Raw genomic sequence first — 22,962 nt, 5'->3', positions numbered from 1 at the left:
CTTAAAATATTATTTTATAGTTGAACTGCAGTGCAGCAGTAATGGAACTGCAGTACTTCTCATTTAAATGTAGCTAGGTATCCAATTATATTGCTTGGAAAGATCGGGCATGAGGTAATCATATACAGTGGTACCTCGTGTTAAGAACTTATTTCATTCCGGAAGTCCGTTCTTATCCTGAAACTTTTCTTAAACTGAGGTACCACTTTAGCTAATGTTGCCTCCTGCTGCCGCTGCATGATTTCTTTTCTCATCCTGAAGCAAAGTTCTTAACCCAAGGTACTATTTCTGGGTTAGCGGAGTCTGTAACCTGAAGCATATGTAACCTGAAGCATCTGTAATCCAAGGTACCACTGTATAGAAACAGTAATAAAAGTGCCTTGAAGCGCATACAAGTTGCCCAGCTTTTGGAGATATCCTCTGGGCCACTCCTGCTGCAGCTTGCATAAAATGGAATTCTTTTACCATACACTGTTTATCTTCTTTTCGCTTGAAGAACCAGAGGAACTAAGACCCCCTTTGTAGGGTAACAATACGCAGGTGAGGTAACAAGTTTTAGTGAGCAGGAAGAATCAGAGGCAGAGGGCAATTCAGACTCTGAGGCAAAAAATGAGGTTGGAGACGTGTGGAACTAGGAGACAGATAGGCTGCTTCAAAAGCCATGGAGTCTCCTCTTCCCTCTGGCTGCACCCAGCTTCTCTCTCGCTTGGTCTCTAAGGACATGCAGAGAAATGAAACAGGCGGAACAGAAATCAGTTGTGCAAAGGCGCAGATTGAAACTGCTTGGGATAGACCGTGGAGAGGAGTAGCATTAGTGGGCAGTGGGATGGTGGGGGCCTTCGGTCCTCACAAGTACCCCATCAGGGCAAAAGCAGCAGAGAAGGGTTACTGGGATCACTCGACCAGACTGCTTCTGTTTCACTTGGAATAAAGTGTTAAATTTACTGACTTCTCTGTTGTTTTAATTGCTGACCTACACCTCACCCAAGCCCTGAAATAGCTGGACTTTGGGGAAGGGGTTGTCTGTATTATGAAAAGCTTTTCAAAAAATCTTAACGGGCACAAAAGCACCTCCTCTCCCACCCAGTGATACTGATGTAAAATAGAATGTCCCTTATAAAGCCTTATAGGTCAAAGCCAGCATTTTGAATTAGGCCAGGAAATAACTGAAGAAAGCAGAGTCATTTGTCACAAGGAAAACACGTGATGGATAATTTAGCAATTTGCAAACATGGACCCCAGTCATGTTCAGCCATTTCAGGTGGTTCCCAGGGATAAAAAATGTGAGATCTAGGGTAATGACTATTTCTTTCGGGGAGGGGGGGGGGGATAAAATGCAACCAAAAGATATTTCAGAATTAGATTTAAAGGATGTTTATCTATTTCTGAGTAAAACATTTCTGGTCAGCCCAAATCACATCTCCTCACCCACAGGACACTAAATATAGTTCCAGACTCAAAGCACATGGAAGCTACAGCTGGAATTGCAGTCGACTTTCCACACTTGGGAGGGATCCATTTTTGCTATGAATACTGGTATCTTCCATCTTCCCTAATAATTGTCACATACACATATGATCAGGGAAGGGTAAGGTACATTTCATGAGTGTAGTCATTATTGCTGATCAGTTACATATGTGCTTTAGTGCATTACTAAAGAGTGATTACCTAAACTATGTCTTTTTTATTTTTATTTTTTAATACGTCAGGTTACACTTTTAGAGTAGATTATCTGAGATTCAGTACCAGGAAAATAGGTCTCAGGAGCCAGGCTGCCATGTTGATAACACAACACGCAAGTGTGAAGATTTATTGCAATACAAGCATGCAGGCTCAGACCCCTATCCACACGTCGGTGACTTATGAATCAGTTGACCCTTCTGGGGAGTGATTCCGGGTATGGCAGAATATCCGGATCATATGCCCTTTCTGTTTCCGGCTTTGTTTTCTGTTTAAGAACTTTCCCATACGTCTGCTCCTTGGATGAATTAACTCTCCTTCTGGAACTGCTTCCCCCACTCCTGCCTTCTGACATTGCCTGTGTCACTTGAGAGAGTCAGTTTCTCTCCAGCACACTCTGCATTCCTGTCCTTCTCACAGCAACGGGGAATTGATAAACTACTGTCCGAGAAGAATGTGAGCCTCTCTTTTGATGGCTGCTTCCCGACTCCTCTGCAAATTTAAGATTGTTCTGTACAGTCATGTTGATTGTCTTTATTTCCTGCTGCCAAAAACTTTTCAGTGGAGTGTAATCTCACATGAAACTGACTAGATTAATTTGCTTTAAGGTACAAAGAAAGGTAGGTCAGCTTTGTTGACCCGTGACCAATCATAAACCACTGCACACTGTATTCATGAGACTTCCCTTGATGAATTTGTTAAAGTTTTCAACTGGGGTCAAACAGGGCAGACGCCATACTGACCAGAGAAAGATCACCACCACCTGTTAAAGCAAAAAGCTGATTGGCGATTTTTTCTTTCCTTCTCCTGGTTCCCCAGATGGCACAAATATGCCATTAGTTCTGATCCTAAGGCTGTTTGTGCACTTCCAATAGATGCATCACCCCAATGCCTGCCGTTTCTCCATGACCTTGAGTTCCACAAACTTTGGAGTTAATCCAGCCATGGAGTGCTTGAATGTTCTATCATGCTTCTAATTTTTACTTCTCATTTACACAAATTATAAAGTATATACATATAGTTGTGCGTTGGTTTTCGAACAGAATGCATTCCAGAAGTCCGTTCGACTTCTGAAACGTTCGGAAACCGAGGAGTGGCTGCAGGAGTGTCCTGCAGGCAATCGGAAGTTGTGCCAGACATTCAGCTTCTGAGGCAAAGTTCGCAAACCGGAACACCTACTTCCAGGTTTGCGACGTTCGAGTTCCAAGTTGCTTGAGAACTAAGCTGTTCGAAAACCAAGGTATGACTGTATACAGCAGTTTCAATCTGCGCCTTTGCACAACTGATTTCTGTTCAGCCTGTTTCATTTCTCTGCATGTCCTTGGAGACCAAGCAAGAGGGGAGCTGGGAGCAGCCAGAGTGAGGAGGAGACTCCATGGCTTTTGAAGCAGCCTATCTGTCTCCTAGTTCCACACTTCTCCAACCTCATTATTTGCCTCAGAGTCTGAATTGCCCTCTGCCTCTGATTCTTCCTGCTCACTAAACCTTGTTACCTCACCTGCGTATTGTTACCCTACAAAGAGGGTCTTAGTTCCTCTGGTTCTTTAAGCAAAAAGAACATAAACAGTGTGTGGAAAGGATTCCGATTTATGCAAGCTGGAACAAGAGTGGCCCAGAGGCTGGGCAACTAGTATGGACTTCAAGGCACTTTTATAACTTTTTCTATACAGTGGTACCTCGGGTTACAGACGCTTCAGTTTACAGACTCCGCTAACCCAGAAATAATACCTCGGGTTAAGAACTTTCAGGACGAGAACAGAAATCGCGCAGCGGCAGCGGGAGGCCCCATTAGCTAAAGTGGTACCTCAGGTTAAGAACAGTTTCAGGTTAAGAACGGACTTCTGGAACGAATTAAGTTCTTAACCCGAGGTACCACTGTATATGATTACCTCGTGCCCGATCTTTCCAAGCAATATACAGTGGTACCTCGGGTTAAGTACTTAATTCGTTCTGGAGGTCCGTTCTTAACCTGAAACTGTTCTTAACCTGAAGCACCACTTTAGCTAATGGGGCCTCCTGCTGCTGCCACGCCGCCGGAGCATGATTTCTGTTCTCATCCTGAAGCAAAGGTCTTAACCTGAAGCACTATTTCTGAGTTAGCGCAGTCTGTAACCTGAAGTGTATGTAACCTGAAGCATATGTAACCCGAGGTACCACTGTAACTGGATACCTGAGCACATGGACAGCTCAAGAACCCCTCATGTTCACTTCCAATTGGTTACACCAGAGGTTTTCAAACTTTTTGAGTTCATAGCTCTCCAACTCCATTCTTTCTGCGGCTCCTCAGAAGCCCAGTTATGTCATCCCTCGCCTGCAGAGCTGGCAGCCCCTCGCCCCTGTTGGAGCACTCTGCCTTGTGGAGTGTTCTTTCAGCCTCCCCCCTCGTCTCCTTGGGAGTCCTCTGGGCAGCAGTCGCCACCGCCGCTGGTCCCTGAGCAACGCCATGCCCCAAAGAGAGGTGCTGGCAGGCCTGCATGGTGGAAAGGCTCCCCTTTGGCACTTGCCACTCAGCTCCCAGGCAGGCCTTGCACCCAGATGGCCAGGCGGAACATCTGATAAGAGGTGAATTAGGAGGGGAGTTGAGAGACAGACCAATAGCTGCTGCCACTGGGAGTATCTTGTGATGCACATGCAAGAGGCTTGAGAATTGCTGGTTGTTTCTTTCTTTCAGTGCAACAGCCCCCCCCCCCCCCAATGTGAGACCCAACTCGGTGCCCTGTTCAGAAACAACTGTAGCCAAGAAGGAAAGACCAGCAGCTGCCAATGTCCAGTTTGATGGATGACCCTGCAATAAACCAGCACATCTAAAACATGAAGCACAAAAGGTCGGTGACTAGTGGTGAGTTATTATGCATTGGTTTTTATTGTTGCCAACATTCTTATTCAGACAGGCCTACTCAGATGTTTATAAAGCTTGTAAGAGTTTTAATTTGTCTTAGTTTATTCTATTGTGGTTTTGCCGTTTGTTACATGAAAGGATAATTTTATTGCTTTATCCTTTTGGAAACTGCTTTGAGGTTTTTTTCCCTACAATAAAGTGGAGCGTAAATTTTATGAAATTAATTAATTAAAGAAATAAATGGGATTTACCATGTGTGAAGCTACATTTAAATGAGAAGTACTGCAGTTCCATTACTGCTGCACTGCAGTTCAACTATAAAATAATATTTTAAGTCAGATGCCATCTTTAGTTTTTGTTGTCAGGTGCTCCTTTGTATTCAGATCAGGCCTGAATATGATGATGTAGCACTTGGGAAGAAAGATGCAGCCCAGAAGCCCAGCACTGGAGGCCAACATAGAGAAGACCTGCACGGCTACCATGTATTTCCCCTTGGTGCTCAGGTAGGTGGGCACAAAGGACACCCAAACACTGCAGAAGACCAGCATGCTGAAGGTGATCAGCTTGGCTTCATTGAAGGCCCCAGGTAGCTTTCTGGCCAGGAAAGCCACCGTGAAGCAGATAGCAGCCAAGCAGCCCATGTAGCCGAGGGCACCATAAAACATGGCAACAGACCCTTCGTTGCATCGCAGGATGATCTCTCCAGGCTGAGACTGCATATCAGAATCTGGGAATGGGGGAGACATGCCCAGCCAGATGGTGCAGATGATAACTTGAACACCAGAACAGGAAATGATAATGGAGTTGGCCAGACTCTTCCCCAGCCATCTCCTCACCTTGTTCCCAGGTTTTGTGGCCATGAAGGCCAGCACCACAGTGATGGTTTTAGCCAGTACAGAAGACACAGCAACCGAGAAGATGATGCTGAACGCCGTTTGTCGGAGAAGGCAGGTCAATTTGCTTGGCCGGCCAATGAAGAGGAAGGAGGACAAAAAGGAGAGCAAGAGAGAGACGAGGAGGATGTAGGAGAGGTCCCGATTGTTGGCTTTGACAATGGGGGTTTCCCGGAATCTAATGAAGAGTCCTAACACAAAGCTTGTGATTAAAAATAAGAGGAGGGCAATGGAAACCAAGAGGATCCCTAACTTGTCTTCATAGGCCAGGAAGCTGAAAATCTTGGGGACACACTGATCTTGGTTCTTGCTTGGGTGCTCATCTTCTGGACATTTGTTGCAATGGTCTGCATCTGCAATGATAAAGAGTTACTTCATTGTCCTATGATTTTTGTTCCATGTATCATACAGGTCTTTGTATTAGTCTCGATTCTTCAAGATGCCATAATATATTGGGTGACAGCTTATACCAGAGACCTAGAATGTCCTAAAACATGCTATTGAGACTCCTGGCTTCACTCTGTCTACCCTTTCAGGTCAGCCTCTTCTAGTTGGTGGTAATCAACACCAGTATGAATATCTCACTGATAATTATTTGGTATGTACAGTACCTCTTTATATATTTTGTTTTACTGTATAACATTCGTGCAGGTTGCTCAGTTTTGTTGTCATTCATTGCCTTCTAGTCCATTTCCAGCTGATGAAGACTTTATTCCAAAACAGTGAACTGTTCCGGATACACTGTCCTCTTCAGACTTCCTTTTAAGACTTCTGAGAGACGTCTTCCTTTCAGACTTTCATAGAACGTCTTCCTTTGAGAGACATTTTGGCGTTCCTCACTATTCATTGACTTGTTTGACTCCTCATTTGACTCTTATATATACAACAGCTTAAAGTCACTTGTATATTTTGTGAGATGTACTGTATGATAGATACATTATTTTGAAGTGGCCTATTAGCATATTTTGAGTGATATTGTAATTAATTATATATCCACTACCAGTTATTAGCCAGCGTGTTGCATTTGCATTGATTGTTACATTTTGCAACACAGGGGGTTGTGTTATCTTCTAGTTGGTGGGACATGCCTGGTTCTGAAAGGGCTTCCTTTCCCTCTGAAATTCCTTACCTTCCTGGGTGGAGATGGTCCCACTGGGACATTGAGCACAAGCATAGCAGCAAAGCGGCTTTCCTTCTTGAATCACTTTGACGTATCCAGAAGAGCAGCTTTTGCTGCACCTTGAATGTGGAAGTGTCTAATCATAAAGTGAAGGGATATCAAATAAAAAGTGATAGGGATGGGTCAATAAGCCACAGAACTGAGTAACAGGCAAAGAAAATACACAATCACTCCACATTTTACTAGAAAATTGCTCTAGCTTCTGCCCCACAGAAAAGGGTCCTTGTGGATTAGACCAGAGACCCATTATTTTCTCAGAATGGGAAACCACCTATCATTGATCTGTTGTAAATGCATTCTCTAAACTGATATCAGCATCTAGTCCAATCTGGGGCAAATTAAGCAGATGAGATGGATGCAAAGCTTCACTGCCACATGGAAGATGGAGCAAGCTTGTTTACTCCTGCTCCGGAGGGCAGGACCAGAACCAATGCCTTCAGGTTACAAGGAAGGAGATTCCAATTAAACATCAGAAAGAACTTTCTGGTCTTCCTTGGGAGGTTGTGGACTCTTTCCCTGGCAGTTTTAAAGCAGAAGTTTGATGGGCATCTGTCATGGATGCTTTAGCTGGGATTCTTGCATTGCAGAGTGTTGGACTAGATGACCCTTAGGATCCCTTCCAGCTTTGCAATACTATGATTCTATGAAATGCCTTAGGATGAGAAGAGCCTTAATATTTACTGCAGTAGGGTGAGGGGCTCACCGGGTGTTTCTGCAAATAACCCCCACCTAGTGTTCTGAAGTGCTTTTGAATTATAGTGCTAGAGAAGACTCTTGAGAGTCCCATGGACTGCAAGAAGATTAAACGCATCCATTCTTAAGAAAATCAGCCCTGAGTGCTCACTGGAAGCACAGATCCTGAAGCTGAGGCTCCAATACTTTGGCCACCTCATGAGAAGAGAAGACTCCCTGGAAGAGACCCTGATGTTGGGAAAGATGGAGGGCACAAGGAGAAGGGGATGACAGAGGACGAGATGGTTGGACAGTGTTCTCGAAGCTACAAACATGAGTCTGACCAAACTGCAGGAGGCAGTGGAAGACAGGAGTGCCTGGCGTCCTCTGGTCCATGGGGTCACAAAGAGTCGGACACGACTAAACGACTAAACAACAACAGTGTTCTGAAGGCACTGAATAACTGGGATTCTTGACCCTTGGTTTTCCTCACCTGAGCAAGCTGCCCAAGCCACACAATGGCATCTTCGTCAATGCTGAACCTTTTGTCTGAAGGTGCTTGCTGCTTGAGACTCCCAATTTTCACAGAAGCCACAGACTTGTTGGGCCACACCACCGTGGTAAAAATATCAAAGTTGGCGGCCAACTCCCCATCCGCATCCATGGAGGCGTTGTAAGATCTAAAGTTCCTCAGAAATGAGTGGAACTAGAATGACACATGGATAAAAAGAGCATCACTGCAGTGCTTCCCATTTGGGGATGGGGCAAAACGTGAGGTTCTTTTATGGGAAACTATGTTTTGTTGCTCTGATTGTACCCAAATTTTGCCCAACGGTTCCAGAGATCAAGCTTTTAGCACCGGATTTCGACTGTTCCTCGTTGTTCTTCCTGCTTATTGCTGGTGTTGTCAGAGAAACACAACTATTCTGACTCTGGAGAGGCGACCATGGAGGCTTTCCAGCACTGGATCACCAGATATACCAATTCTGCCTGGAAAGCTCACTCCACTCCTCCTGTTGCTTGAATGGACAGCCCCTTCCCCTCTCTTCTCTTTCTCTCCCGTTCGCTTGCTTGCTTTCTGGGCTTAGTGGGGAAAGCACCTTCTGGTTTCAAGGCACCTGAGCGATTCCCCACTGTTACCCTGTGCTTCTTGCCACATTTTCCAATTCTTATTTTTTATCAATTTTCCAAATGATTACAAATCTTGCCAGATTGCTTCAGTTTAATACAATATAATACAATACAATGTAATTTAATTCCAAAACTGGCTTCCTGCTCTTATAAGATACAGGTGAAACTTGGAAAATTAGAATATCATGGTAAAGTTCATTTATTTCAGTAATTCAACTTGAAATGTGAAACTAATATATGAGATAGACTCATGACATGCAAAGCGAGATATGTCAAGGCTTTATTTGTTATAATTGTGTTGATCGTGGCATACAGCTGATGAAAATCCCAAATTAACAGTCTCAGAAAATTGGAATATTAAATGAAATCAGAAAAACAAGGACTGCAAATAGAGCAATATTGGACCTCTGAGAAGTAGAAGCATGCATATGTACTCAGTACTTGGTTTGGGCCCCTTTTGCATCAATTACTGCCTCAATGCAGCGTGGCATGGATGCTATCAGCCTGTGGCACTGCTGAGGTGTTATGGAAGACCAGGATGCTTCAATAGCAGCCTTCAGCTCTTCTGCATTGCTCAGTCTCATGTCTCTCATCTTTCTCTTGGCAATGCCCCATAGATTCTCTATGGGGTTCAGGTCAGGTGAGTTTGCTGGCCTATCAAAGACAGTAATCCCATGAGCATCGACCCAGGTTTTGGTACTTTTGGCAGTGTGGGCAGGTGCCAAAGTCCTGCTGGAAAATGAAATCAGCATCCCCATAAAGCTTGTCTGCAGAAGGAAGCATGAAGTGCTCCAAAATCTCATGGTAGACGGCTGTGTTGACCCTGGACTTAATGAAGCACAGTGGACCAACACCAGCTGATGACAAGGCTCCCCAAATCAACACAGACTGTGGAAACGTCAGATTGGACTTCAAGCATCTGGCATTGTGTGCCTCCCCATTCTTCCTCCAGACTCTGGGTCCTTGGTTTCCAAATGAGATGCAAAAGCTGCTCTCATCAGAAAAGAGATTTGGGGAGCCAGTCATCACAATTATAACAAATAAAGCCTTGACATATCTCGCTTTGCATGTTATGAGTCTATCTCATATATTAGTTTCACCTTTTAAGTTGAATTACTGAAATACATGATCATGGCACAAGATATTGGTCATAACATTATGTTTGCTGACTGGGAACAGTTGTGGACCACCGGTATGAAATTTACGGCATGTAATGCCCTAAGAGGGAATATTATCAAAATGATTTATAGGTGGTACATGACCCCAGTCAAGCTTGCAATAATTTACCACTTGCCTGATAATAAATGTTGGAAATGTAAAGAAAATGAAGGTACATTCTTTCACCTTTGGTGGACGTGCCCAAGGATAAAGGCTTTCTGGGAAATGATCTATAATGAACTGAAAAAGGTATTTAAATATACCTTCCAGAAGAAACCAGAGGCCTTTCTCCTGGGCATGGTCGGCCAATTGGTGTTAAAGGAGGATAGAACTTTCTTTATGTACGCTACAACAGCAGCAAGAATACTCATCGCAAAGTATTGGAAGACACAAGATGTCTTCCTCTTTTCCCCCTTTCCCTTTCATCGCTATAATACACACACACACACACACACATACACACACACACACACACACACATTAAATTTGGCCGCCTCAGAAGTTCCTCCACCATGGGTTAGAAATATAAGAAAAGGTTGTTGCTTTTTCTGTAACAATGCCACCCCCAAGCCGCAAAAAACAAACAAGCCCTGATTGGTGAGATACCCTTCCATTTTTTTTTTTAAATGATATTTATTAAAATTTCAAAAGAAATTACAAAACTAATAAAAAAGTAGAAAAAAGAAAACAAAAGATACAAAATACAGAGGAAATAAAAACAATTAAAAATAAATCCATCTTTCCATGTCTTGCCTTTCATTTACTTGTTTCCCTGACCTCCTCACAAGTCCCTTTTTTGTATTCCAGTTCGAATGGTTATTTCAGCAAATCCTTTCCCTCTTTGTTTTTATCTTAATTCTTTATCTTAACATATCATTTCATTCCGACATCATTTTAGCATTCATTAATTTTACAATGTTTCTGTAGGTAATCTTTAAATTTCTTCTAATCTTCTTCCACCGACTCCTTCTCCCTGGTCTCGGATTCTGCCAGTCATTTCCGCCAATTCCATATAGTCTATCACTTTCATCTGCCATTCTTCCAGGGTGGGTAGATCTTGTGTCTTCCAATACTTTGCGATGAGTATTCTTGCTGCTGTTGTAGCATACATAAATAAAGTTCTATCCTTCTTTAACACCAATTGGCCGACCATGCCCAGGAGAAAGGCCTCTGGTTTCTTCAAAAAGGTATATTTAAGTACCTTTTTTATTTCATTATAAATCATTTCCCAGAAGGCCTTAATCCTTGGGCATGTCCACCAAAGGTGAAAGAATGTACCTTCGTTCTCTTTACATTTCCAACACTTATTGTCAGACAAGTGGTAAATTTTTGCAAGCTTGACTGGGGTCATGTACCACCTGTAAATCATTTTCATAATATTTTCTTTTAGGGCATTACATGCCGTAAATTTAATACCGGTGGTCCACAACCGTTCCCAGTCCTCAAACATAATGTTATGACCAATATCTTGCGCCCACTTGATCATAGCTGATTTAACTGTTTCATCCTGTGTATTCCATTCCAACAGCAGGTTATACATTTTTGACAAATTCTTAGTTTTGGGTTCTAACAGTTCTGTTTCCAATTTTGATTTTTCCACCTGGAAGCCAATTTTTTTGTCCAGATTGTAAGCCTCCCTTATTTGATAGTAATGAAGCCAGTCTCGCACTTTATCTTTTAGTTTCTCAAAACTCTGCAATTTCAATTTGTCTCCTTCTTGTTCCAAAATCTACCAATATTTCAGCCATTTGGCCTCCATATTGAGCTTTTTCGGAGCCTTGGCTTCCATCGGTGATAACCACCTTGGGGTTTTGTTTTCAAGTAAATCTTTATATCTTATCCAGACATTGAACAATGCTTTCCTGACAATATGGTTTTTAAATGCTATGTGTGCTTTAACCTTGTCATACCACAGATATGCATGCCACCCAAAAACATTGTTAAAGCCTTCTAAATCCAAAATGTCTGAGTTCTCAAGAAGCAGCCATTCTTTCAGCCAGCAAAATGCTGCTGATTCATAATAGAGTTTAAGGTCTGGCAGGGCAAATCCACCTCTTTCCTTTACATCGGTTAGTATTTTAAATTTTATTCTGGGCTTCTTGCCCTGCCAGACAAATCTAGAAATGTCTCTCTGCCACTTCTTGAAGCAGTCCATTTTGTCCAAGGTGAGATACCCTTCCAAAATACATAAATATTAAAGAAGTGGAGAGTTGTTGTGGGATCTCCACAAAGCCTGTTCTAAATAATGATAGAACACTTTTGCACATTTCATTCGTACTATCAGTTATGGAAAAAGGAATACCTGCCATGGCTGTAGCCTCTGAAGCCTCCGCCCGTCTCCTCCACCCATCATTGCCACCTTCTTGGATCTGGATGAGTAAGCAGCATTTAAGGCATGTGCCACAGCATACACACTGCTATAGATATTGTAGTTGTCTGGAGAAAGACTCTGCACAAGAATATCCAGGGGCAATTCCCCTTTTTGTTCACATCTGAAACGTTCTTTCGCAGAAAACAAGTGCTTTGAAAAGAAACAATCAAACACTTCCTTCCAGTAAGGAACTAAGCGACTGAAGTCAAAATTGTCATGTTTTGGGGCAATCTCTGTCTGAATTAAGAAGGAAAAGAAACAGTGGCGGTGCTGGAAATGTAATCTCCAGTTAGAGAACGTTGTGGTGATGTCCCACAAAGCTGTTGTGATCCAGACTTTCCCCTCAGTGGACTGTAGCGACAATCTTAGTAATTTATTTATAAAGAATATTCCGCTGAAGAAAGAACGAGTCTCTGCATAGTGAACAAATACATTGACTTGTCCCAATGTGAAAAGTGAATCAACCTGAATTTTCACTAAATACTGAGTCATTTCTGGGATTCTGTATGAGAAGGCAGCACAAACACCATTTGAGGTGAGCATAGGGGTCAAGGACCTCATGAACCTTTCTCCGTTGTCATTCTCTGGAGCAAAGAGACCGATCCATGTCCATCTGAAATGCAGGAGCAACTTGACAATCCCTGTGTATTGGTGGTCATCTTTGGGGATCATCCGGTAGAAAAAAGGGAATTGAGTTTTATCATTGATGTCTTGGGAGACAAACCCATAACTAACCTGGATGGGAACAGAAAAGAAAAGTGTTTTGCTTGGCTTTGTTTGAATTTCCTCAAATACAGGTCTCCTCTCCATAACATAGGATTCTGTCAGTCCAGATGGACAGGAAGGAAGGAAGGAAGGAAGGAAGGAAGGAAGGAAGGAAGGAAGGAAGGAAGGAAGGAAGGAAGATTGCTACTAACAGAAACCTTCTCCCTCAGACATCCAAACACATTTTAAAGCAAAGTGAAATTAGACTGCTCCCCAATTCACACCTGTGGGATTTTGTAGATGCCCAACATGTTCGAAATATGGAGAGAGATTTCAGAGTCTGCACCATCTAAAACAGCCAGCAGGTTATTCTGCCTTCCACACCTGTAGTTTGGAATACTTGCATGACCGGTGTAGAGCAGCTCTACCATGGCGTCGTATGTGATTCTTGTTTTGTCATAGTTCTCAAAGATATTGTAGCCCAGGGTGATGTTGGGTAAGAGCCTGGGATTCTGGTTGATCTCGTGGATGGCGAGCAGGAAGGCCAGATTGTGGAGTAAAACTGTGTATGCTTCTCTGCAACAAAACATACATCTCACACATCACCCTCCATTTAATAATGTATGTCACAGTCATAGAATCAGAAAATGGTAGAGGTGGCAGGGACCCCAAAGTCTAGGTCAACCCCCTGTAACACAGGAATTGCTGATGGCCATTCATCCAAGCGACCCATCACATTTGCAGTCTCCTCTTGCTCAAGACCCTGATGTTGGGAAAGATGGAGGGCACAAGGAGAAGAGGAGAACATCGAACGAGATGGTTGGACAGTGTTCTCGAAGCTACAAACATGAGTCTGACCAAACTGCAGGAGGCAGTGGAAGACAGGAGTGCCTGGCGTGCTCTGGTCCATGGGGTCACGAAGAGTCGGACACGACTAAACGACTAAACAACAACAACTTGCTCAAGGCAGCACATATGTGCCATACCTCATGCCACCATTTGACCCTGATAAGAACTCTTTGATGTAAGAGGAGCCACAGGAGAGCCAAAGACTTCGTGGCTGAGGGCTGATGTGCACGTACATCTCCTCAGTTGAAATCCCAAAACTCTAGCCACTACATTGCACTGCCATGATGTACATTGCAGAAAGGGAGTGGGCTTGGGGAAATTGCCATTTGAAGGGCATTTACAACTACTATTCTATGATTGTATGATTTCTAGACAGTGAAAGCACCTTGAATTTATTTTAGGAGCAACGCCCGTGCTTGATCAGAATTAGAATCCCAATCGCCAACCCTGAGTGAAACGTTTCTTTATTAGTTATTAATTCATTTATTAGTTTTTTGGGATACCATCCTTCACCTGAAGATCACTGGGGAGTTTACAACATGAAAATACAAAATGAGAACACAAAATACCTAAGTGATAATGAAATAACGTTAGTGGCATTTAGAGAAGCTCTGTGATAAAATAAGAAATATTGTAAAAAAAAAATTGTAAAAATGTAAAATATAAGAGGGGGGAAGGTATAAAGGCAATATAAAAATTTGGAAATGTGTATTTAAAGAAACTAAATTCGAATGATTGGCAGAAAAGCCGAAGGAAGTCAAAAACTGAAAAGTTTAATAGAAATTGTATTGTGGAATGATTGTATGGAAAATTAATAAAACATGATTATAAAAAAGAGAACACAAAATACCTATTAAAAACAAAAACAAACCAGTAGTCCCCCCCTCCCGCAATTTTTTTTTAAAGGTCATAAGAATGTTAATCAGCTGAAAGCCTTGGTTAAAGAGGAATGTTTTTGCCTGACCATTTTATATTGCTATAGGTTTTAGGCGACCCCCTCGCCCCCAAAAAACCAAAGGGAGAATGCAAGCTACAGAGGATTTCCTGGGCTGGCCTATGCAAAACAGCCTGGCTGAGCTAGGAACATCAAGGGCTATTGCGGGACACTAGCAGTGCAAGAGAACTTTACCTGAGGTGTGAACAGAGGCTGGGGATTTGGGATTTGAGCTTGCCAGAGTAACTGGGTGTGAAGGAGGAGTTTGGGGGAAAGGTTGCTGGGAGGAAGAAGGAGGAAGAAAGGCTGGGATCCATCTATGGGAGAGGTTGGCTAGCAGAGATGCCTTGGGCTGCAGGACTAATCTGGGGTACTAGCCCCTCTCGAAAGGACCACGAACTCCTTCCATGCAGACTGATGGTGTAAATATGTGAATAAACCATTTTTCTTAAAGCCACGATTGTCTCTGCTGTGCCTCAGTTTTCCAAAGGACAACAGAGCCTGTGTGAGTGCCTGGTACCCCATGGGCTCTTGCTACCACTAAGCAGAGAGGGGGGTGGCTCAATCTTTAGCTACTTAGAGGGCAATTGACACCTGGACTTTGAAGCAGCAAGGAATAGGTCGTGCAAATCAACACTTTTTAAGAAGAAGAAGAAGAGGAAGAGGAAGAAGAAGAGTTTGAATTTGATATCCCGCCTTTCACTCCCTTTAAGGAATCTCAAAGCGGCTAACATTCTTCTTTCCCTTCCTCTCCCACAACAAACACTCTGTGAGGTGAGTGGGGCTGAGAGACTTCAAGGAAGTGTGACTGGCCCAAGGTCACCCAGCAGCTGCATGTGGAGGAGTGGAGACGCGAACCCGGTTCCCCAGATTACGAGACTACTGCTCTTAACCACTACACCACACTGGCTCTTAAGGAGTTGGGCTCAAAGAATCAGTGATATAAACAACCGTTGCCATGGGAGACCCCAGTAAGTGTTTCCCTGTCAAAGTGGGCTGTAGCAGGTTACTTTCCCTTCCCTTATTAAATGGCTGCAATCCAAGGAGAAAAATAACCTTTAATAGACAGTGTGTGTGTGTGTGTGTGTGTTTAGATGTGTGTAGGTGTGACAACCTCTAAGTGGTGTACACAGTGTACAATTTAAAAGCAAGATCCCAAGACTTTTCATGTATGCGACAACAGCAGCACTGATGCTGTTAGCCCAGAGATGGAAAGAAGACAAAGTTCCTATCAGAGAGGAATGGCAGATCAAGCTGTTAGACTATGCCGAAAGCTCAGGGACCAAGAAGACGAAAACTTCAAAAAAGAATGGGGGGGATTTATAGTCTATTTAGGAGACCCCTGTAAGCAGATGAAAACATTAGCAGGATTTTAATCTCACTTGTAATGTTACAAATACTATGGACAGACTATGGCATAATATGCAGTTGAAAACGTCAACATTAGAACCCATGGAGGGGATGGGGGGAAAGTCTTGAGATTCAGAGAAATCTCTTTATATGGATATGTATTTGGTTTTGTTAGGGATGCGGGTGGCACTGTGGGTTAAAGCACAGAGCCTAAGACCTGCCGATCAGAAGGACGGCGGTTCGAATCTCCGCGATGGGGTGAGCTCCCGTTGCTCGGTCCCTGCTCCTGCCAACCTAGCAGTTCGAAAGCACATCAAAGTGCAAGTAGATAAATAAAATAAATGAAAGCAAGATCCATTAAAATGAAAATGCAGCTTAAATCTGAAAGAGCAACAATATAAAATCAAATAAAACAGGTATTCAGGGGATTCACACACATACATCAGGATACATCAGGGAGCCAGTGTGGTGTAGTAGTTAAGAGTGGTAGATTCGTAATCTGGAGAACCGGGTTCGTGTCTCCGCTCCTCCACATGCAGCTGCTGGGTGACCTTGGGCCAGTCACACTTCTCTGAAGTCTCTGAAGTCTCTCAGCCCCACTCACCCCACAGAGTGTTTGTTGTGGAGGAGGAAGGGAAAGGAGATTGTTAGCCGCTTTGAGGCTCCTTCGGGTAGTGATAAAGCGGGATATCAAATCCAAACTCTTCTTCTTCTCTTCTACAATTCTTATGGGTCATAGATTATTGTCTGAACTGAACCTCACCAGCTGGTGAAAATAGGCTGATTGCATGGCCCTGGAGGGTTCATATTCCATTCCAGAATCACATCCCTACTGTAAAATGGAGATATTCCAAGAAACTGGGATTTTTGCATGGGCTGATGCGATGAAATGCCCATTGTCTCTTTTCAAGAGGCTTAAAACATTAGATTACAGCTTGACTACTATTAAACCCATCCCCACATAATTTACTTACGGTATTATGTGGATAAAAGGAACCTGGGAGAAAGAGCCTGGGTGGGATAATCCATTTAGTGTGGGGATAATCCCACCGATGAGATGGTCTCCTGCTCTATAATAGTCCCAGGGCTCATATCTATCTCTCACTAAATTCAAGGGGCATTTTTGCTTCATCATCCCATAGGCTGTACTGAGCAGCAGCAGAAGCAAAATTTTGATGGGCATACGTGCTGCTGTCACCCACCCTGTTTGTGGCTCTTCTCTTCAGAATCGCCGAAACCCTCTTTCAAGACCAAAGCTGCAAGTGGAACTTTGTTAATACAGATGGAGTTCAGCTAAGGGCTTCTCTTCCAAGGGGGTTGATTTTAAGCTTCAAACTGACAGCATCCCTGCCTGCCTCAAATCCCAGTCTAAGCTTTCAACAGCATGCAGAATTAATATATTTTCAGGCAAGATGCAAAAAAACTGTGTACAGTTATTCCTGATTCTGCTGTTTCTGTTCCTGGTCCCAAATGTGATCTTCAGAGAAATCCCTTGAGCTTTGGCAGAATTAGAGAGCCAAATCACCATTATTTCCATAATGATAAGGGAAAGACTTGGCTCTGCCATGAACCATGATCTATTTGTGTGGCTCTTTCTGCCAAAACTCTCCAATGATCCAATGGGCAGGGGAGATTAGCAAACGTGGACAGAAGATTACTGAAGAAAAATATACCCTTACAGAAAAGCAATATTACATGAATACAGTCGTACCTTGGTTTTCGAACTGCTTAGTTCACAAGCAACTTGGAACTCGAACATCGCAAACCTGGAAGTAGGTGTTCCGGTTTGCAAACTTTGCCTCGGAAGCTGAATGTCCGGCACAGCTTCCGATTGGCTGCTAGATAGTTAGATAGTTAGTTAGTTAGATAGTTAGTTAGTTAGTTAGGTAGTTAGTTTCATCAATGCACCCAAGTCCTCTGCAGAGGAACAGCAGCAACAGAAGATATGTTTAGTATGAAACTGTCTTAAGTTTCATTCAGTACGTTTGGATTAAATACATCTAGGTATGAAACAGCTGCATATAAAGGCAAACCAGTTAACTTCAAAAGCAATTGTGTGTTGTTTGCCCCCTTAATGAATCATTGTGCAATGAGCAAAGATATATGTATAAAACAAACACATTAAATGAACTCTGTTTTTATTTTGTAAATCAAGTATGTTTAGGCATCTACAAAAAGATATTTCTCTGTGCCCAAAAAGGCAGGACAATGCAAATGCAACAACTGGGCTGAAGTAACAAAGAGCAAAGAGGGTGGCATTCTCTGTCTTTGGCAGGAACAGGATTACATCGAATGATGTTTCCTTTTAAGAACTGGGTTTGATGTACACCCCAAAATGAAGAAAACACATTTGAAGAAAAAACAGGTGGCCTTGAGGCAAAAGAGCTGGTTTCTCTTACACTTGAGCTGATGAAGAAGAACAAATCACCTTCCAAGACAATCCTGACTGGAGCTGGCAGCTCAACAGGGCCAATGGCTCCTTGAGGTACTTGATCCCTGTTGGAAGCTACGAATCTGCCTTATACTGAATCAGTAAACTGGCCCATGTAGAAAAGTTTGGAGTTGATATCTCGCTTTATCACTACCCAAAGGAATCTCAAAGCGGCGAACATTCTCCTTTCCCTTCCTCCCCCACAACAAACACTCTGTGAGGTGAGTGGGGCTGAGAGACTTCAGAGAAGTGTGACTAGCTCAAGGTCACCCAGCAGCTGCATGTGGAGGAGCGGAGATGCGAATCCGGTTCACCAGATTACTAGTCTACCGCTCTAAACCACTACACCACACTGGCTCGTAGTATTGTCTAGCAAATTAACTAGCAATGGCTCTCCAGACTTTCAGGCAAGGAAACTTTCCCATTCTAGAGCTGTGCTGGAGATGGCATTGCTGCTCTCTGGCTATATTCAGTAGTGGTGCTGCTGCACCGGAAGTGAGATCAGGCTACCAGTTCTCTCCTCTTGCAATAATGGCACAAGGAAGAAGGTGCATGTAAATTAGCATTGTGCCTTGCCCAATCCACAGAGGTCTGGAAAGGCAAAAGAAAAGGAAGGGGGACCACAATAATGAGTATATTTTTCTACCTTCACCTAATAGAAAGAACCACTTGTGCAGAAATAGTTCACTTTTCCCATGCAACAGAGCTAGGATCACACAAGAAAGTATAAAAATACTCATTCCAGTGGTATCTATGTTTAAGAATCTGCTGACTGGAGACAAACAGACACAAGACCCATTCTAGACCTTTTTTTAATCCTCACAGAACTTGTGGTTTCAAGACAAAATATGGTCCAGAGAGACTTCGGTTGCATCCCTAGTACTAAGAATCAAATGCTATCCTTAGTTTTGATCATCAGGTGCTCCTTTGCATTCAGATCAGGCCTCAGAACAATAATGTAGCACTTGGGAAGGAAGATGCAGCCCAGAAGCCCAGCACTGGAGGCCAAGATAGAGAAGACCTGCACGGCTACCATGTATTTCCCTTTGGTGCTCAGGTAGGTGGGCACAAAGGACACCCAAACACTGCAGAAGACCAGCATGCTGAAGGTGATCAGCTTGGCTTCATTGAAGGATCCTGGAAGCTTCCTGGCTAGGAAAGCCACTGTGAAACAGATGGCAGCCAGGAAGCCCATGTAGCCAAGGGAACCATAAAACATGGCAACAGACCCTTCGTTGCATTGCAGGATGATCTGCCCAGGTTGGGACCTCATGTCAAAGTCTGGGAATGGGGGGGAGATTCCCAACCAGATGGTGCAGAGGAGAACTTGGACACTCGAACAAGAAATGACAATGGAGTTGGCCAGACTTTTCCCCAGCCATCTCCTCACCCTGTTCCCTGGCTTTGTGGCCAGGAAGGCCAGCACCACAGTGATGGTTTTAGCCAACACAGAAGAGACTGCAAGAGAGAAGATTATGCTGAAGGCCGTTTGTCTGAGAAAGCAGGTCGCTTTTCTTGGCCGAGCAATGAACAGGAAGGAGGACAAAAAGGAAAGCAGAAGGGAGATGAGGAGGATGAAGGAGAGGTCCCGGTTGTTGGCTTTGACTATGGGTGTCTCCTTGTATTTAATGAAGATTCCTAACAGCATACCTGTAGTAAATGACAAGAAAAGGGAAGAAGAAGCCAAAAGGATTCCCAAATATTCTTTATATGAAAGAAAGGTGATAATCTTTGGGATGCAGTGATCTTGGTCTTTGTTTGGATGTTGGTCTTCAGGACATCTGGTACACTTCTCTGCATCTGCAAGGAAAAGGAGAGGCTTCTGTAGTCCTAAAATAAAGCTAATAACCAGAATATTACATTCCATAAAATACATATTTCAGAGACACAGTTTATATTCCAGAATAAGCTGAGTGGAACCAGGCCTATCTTTATACAAATTAGTCTGTCCTAATCATACGCAATCTTGGGAGAAGGGCAATAACAGGCCTAGACAGCATCTTGAGAAGTAGAGACATCACCTTGCCAACAAAGGTTCGTATAGTTAAAGCTATGGTTTTCCCAGTAGTGATGTATGGAAGTGAGAGCTGGACCATAAAGAAGGCTGGTCACCGAAGAATTGATGCTTTTGAATTATGGTGCTGGAGGAGACTCTTGAGAGTCCCATGGACTGCAAGAAGATCAAACCTCTCCATACTGAAGGAAATCAACCCTGAGTGCTCACTGGAAGGACAGATTGTGAAGCTGAGGCTCCAGTACTTTGGCCACCTCATGAGAAGAGAAGACTCCCTGGAGAAGACCCTGATGTTGGGAAAGATGGAGGGCACAAGGAGAAGGGGACGGCAGAGGACGAGATGGTTGGATAGTGTTTTCGAGGTTACCAGCATGAGTTTGAGCAAACTGCGGGAGGCAGTGGAGGACAGAGGTGCCTGGCGTTCTCTGGTCCATGGGGTCACGAAGAGTCGGACACGACTAAACGACTAAACAACAACAACAACAATCATACGCAAAGCAAAGTGTTGTTACAACCACAGAAAGGGTGGATAATATGGACAGCACCCATCAGACACTTTCCCTGCTTGGCCTTCTAGATGACCAATGACCTCTCAAGGCCATTTCTTTCACTTCAGTTTACATCATTAGTCACAGCAGGGGTTCCAAGCCTTTCTGTCCTCATGGTGCAAGAAATTGCAGAGGTCCAACAATCTGGGATGTGGAGCTAGGAGTGTGTGTGTGAAAGGTCATTCCCATTAACTGTCCTTCTCACTTTCCTCCTCCTTCACACTTGTGCTGTGTATAAACTGCATCTTTAGAGCACATTCAGAACACATTCTTCCCCTCAAAGAATACTGGGCATTGTAGTTTGTTAAGAGTTCCTGGGAATTGTAACTCTGAGAGGGATAAACTACAGGGCCCAGAATTCTTGGGGGGAAAGAATGTGCTTCAAATGTGATGGCCACTCAATCCCCTTTCTGTTCTTTCCTTCCCTCCAAGTGTCCCTATAATTCAGGGACAGTCTTGAATTTCCAGAAGCCATCCAGGTTTCTGATTTGATCCAGAATGTTCCGCTTTTCCTTAGGATGTCCCTATTTTGACTGGAGAAATGTTGGAAGGTATGGAGTTACGTGACCCCCAAACCAGGGAGATAAGTAACTATGCAAACTTTAGAAGGCAACCCTGTGTAGAAAAGTTTTTAAATGTTTAATGTTTAATTATGTTTTCATATACTGTATGTTGGAAGCTGCCCAGAGGGGCGGGGACAACCCAGTCATATAGGTGGGGTATAAATAATAATGGTGGTGATGGTGGTGATGGTGATGATGATGATGGAATAAGACATCCCTGTTTTCATCAGAGAAATGTTGGAGGGTTTGCAGAAGGTAGGGAGACCAAAGTAAGGTTTCCTGGAGACAAACGGATTTACAAATCAGTCCCCATACAAAATCCATTGAAGTTGAAATGTGTCCCCGGATTCATTGAAAAAAATCTGGTAACCTTAGACCAAAAGGAGGTGGAGTCAGAGCCAACTAATTCTCCTATTGCCGTAGCCTTTGAATAACTTCTGTAGCTGTAGTTACAGATAGGTAGCCGTGTTGGTCTGCCATAGTCAAAACAAAAAAATTCCTTCCAGTAGCACCTTAAAGACCAACTAAGTCAGTTCTTGGTATGAGCTTTCGTGTGCATGCACACTTCTTGTGCATGCACACGAAAGCTCATACCAAGAACTGACTTAGTTGGTCTTTAAGGTGCTACTGGAAGGAATTTTTTTGTTTTTTCTGTAGCTGTACTAAGCAAGAAATAAGGACATAGGAGAAATAATACTTTATTATAAAATGAATGGTTATGTTTATGCAATAAGTAAATATTAAGTGAAGTATGGAGACGACAGGAAGTTAGATGTACACTAAGAAGATTTATTGTCAGAGTGTATGAGTTTTTGTGGTTAACTTTGTTTCCCTTGTAACAAATGACATAAATGTATGAACTTTTGTTGTTGTTTAAGTTTAATAAAGCATTATTATTATTATTATTATTATTATTATTATTATTAAACTCTCCTATTGTCTGTTCCACCATCCTTCTGAGGTGGCAACACAAAAAGACGATTAAGTGGGGGCTGAGGACTGAGGACTGGCTCAACTTGCTCCACCATCTTCAAGCAATTCCTAGCCCAAGTGTACCTATGCACTGTGCCTGCATGTAGCTCCTGGTGTTTTGTGTTGATCCAACCACAAGGCCATGACACAGCCAGTGGGAGGCTACTGTGCAGAATCCCACCTGAAATCAGGCTAAGGCCCACTGGTGCCACCTCCCGGCCTGCAGTTTGAGAAACCCTGCATTTTGGAACTTAGCATCACAGTAGCCAAGAATGGTTTCACATTCCGAAAACGTATTTAGGATCTTCACAGAAAATCTCTGCTGAGCGAATCTTTGGCCTATCTTTGTTCCCCCAAGGAATGCCTTCTCCCCTTGAGTCACGCACCTTCCTGAGTGGATATGGTCCCTTCTGCACACAGAGCACAAGCGTAGCAGCAAACCGGTTCTCCTTCTTGAATCACCTTGGCGTATCCAGGGCGACAGCTCTCTGAACACCTGGAGCGAGGCACGGTCTAAGCATTAAGACAAGACGCATCCAGAAAAAAGTATTAGGGGTCTTGAAGTGAATCATGGGCTTTGAAGACAATCTAACTGAGTCCCAACCCATCCACACTTCCTAGATAAGTTCTGTCCCATGGAAGAGGAAACAAGATTGTTTTCTCCTGCTCTGG

At 43.4% G+C, this 22,962-nt stretch overlaps 1 protein-coding gene across 1 annotated transcript; it reads right to left on the bottom strand.

Moving 5' to 3' along the window:
* Positions 1 to 4,854: 4,854 nt before the first annotated feature.
* LOC310839531 (vomeronasal type-2 receptor 26-like) lies at positions 4,855 to 13,713 on the bottom strand (the record flags this gene model as incomplete). The annotated part of the gene is made up of 6 exons (XM_083728168.1): positions 4,855 to 5,765; positions 6,542 to 6,668; positions 7,758 to 7,970; positions 11,856 to 12,659; positions 12,914 to 13,205; positions 13,616 to 13,713. The coding sequence occupies 6 exons, from the start codon at positions 13,711 to 13,713 to the stop codon at positions 4,855 to 4,857; spliced, it is 2,445 nt and encodes an 814-aa protein (XP_083584294.1).
* Between the last annotated feature and the right edge of the window lie 9,249 nt (positions 13,714 to 22,962).

This window comes from Podarcis gaigeae (genome assembly GCF_964106915.1).
Source record: "Podarcis gaigeae genome assembly, chromosome: 2".
NCBI classification, from domain to species: Eukaryota; Metazoa; Chordata; class Lepidosauria; order Squamata; family Lacertidae; genus Podarcis; species Podarcis gaigeae.
Note: the sequence above shows the minus strand (reverse complement) of the source record. Positions and strands in the feature narration are given on the sequence as shown.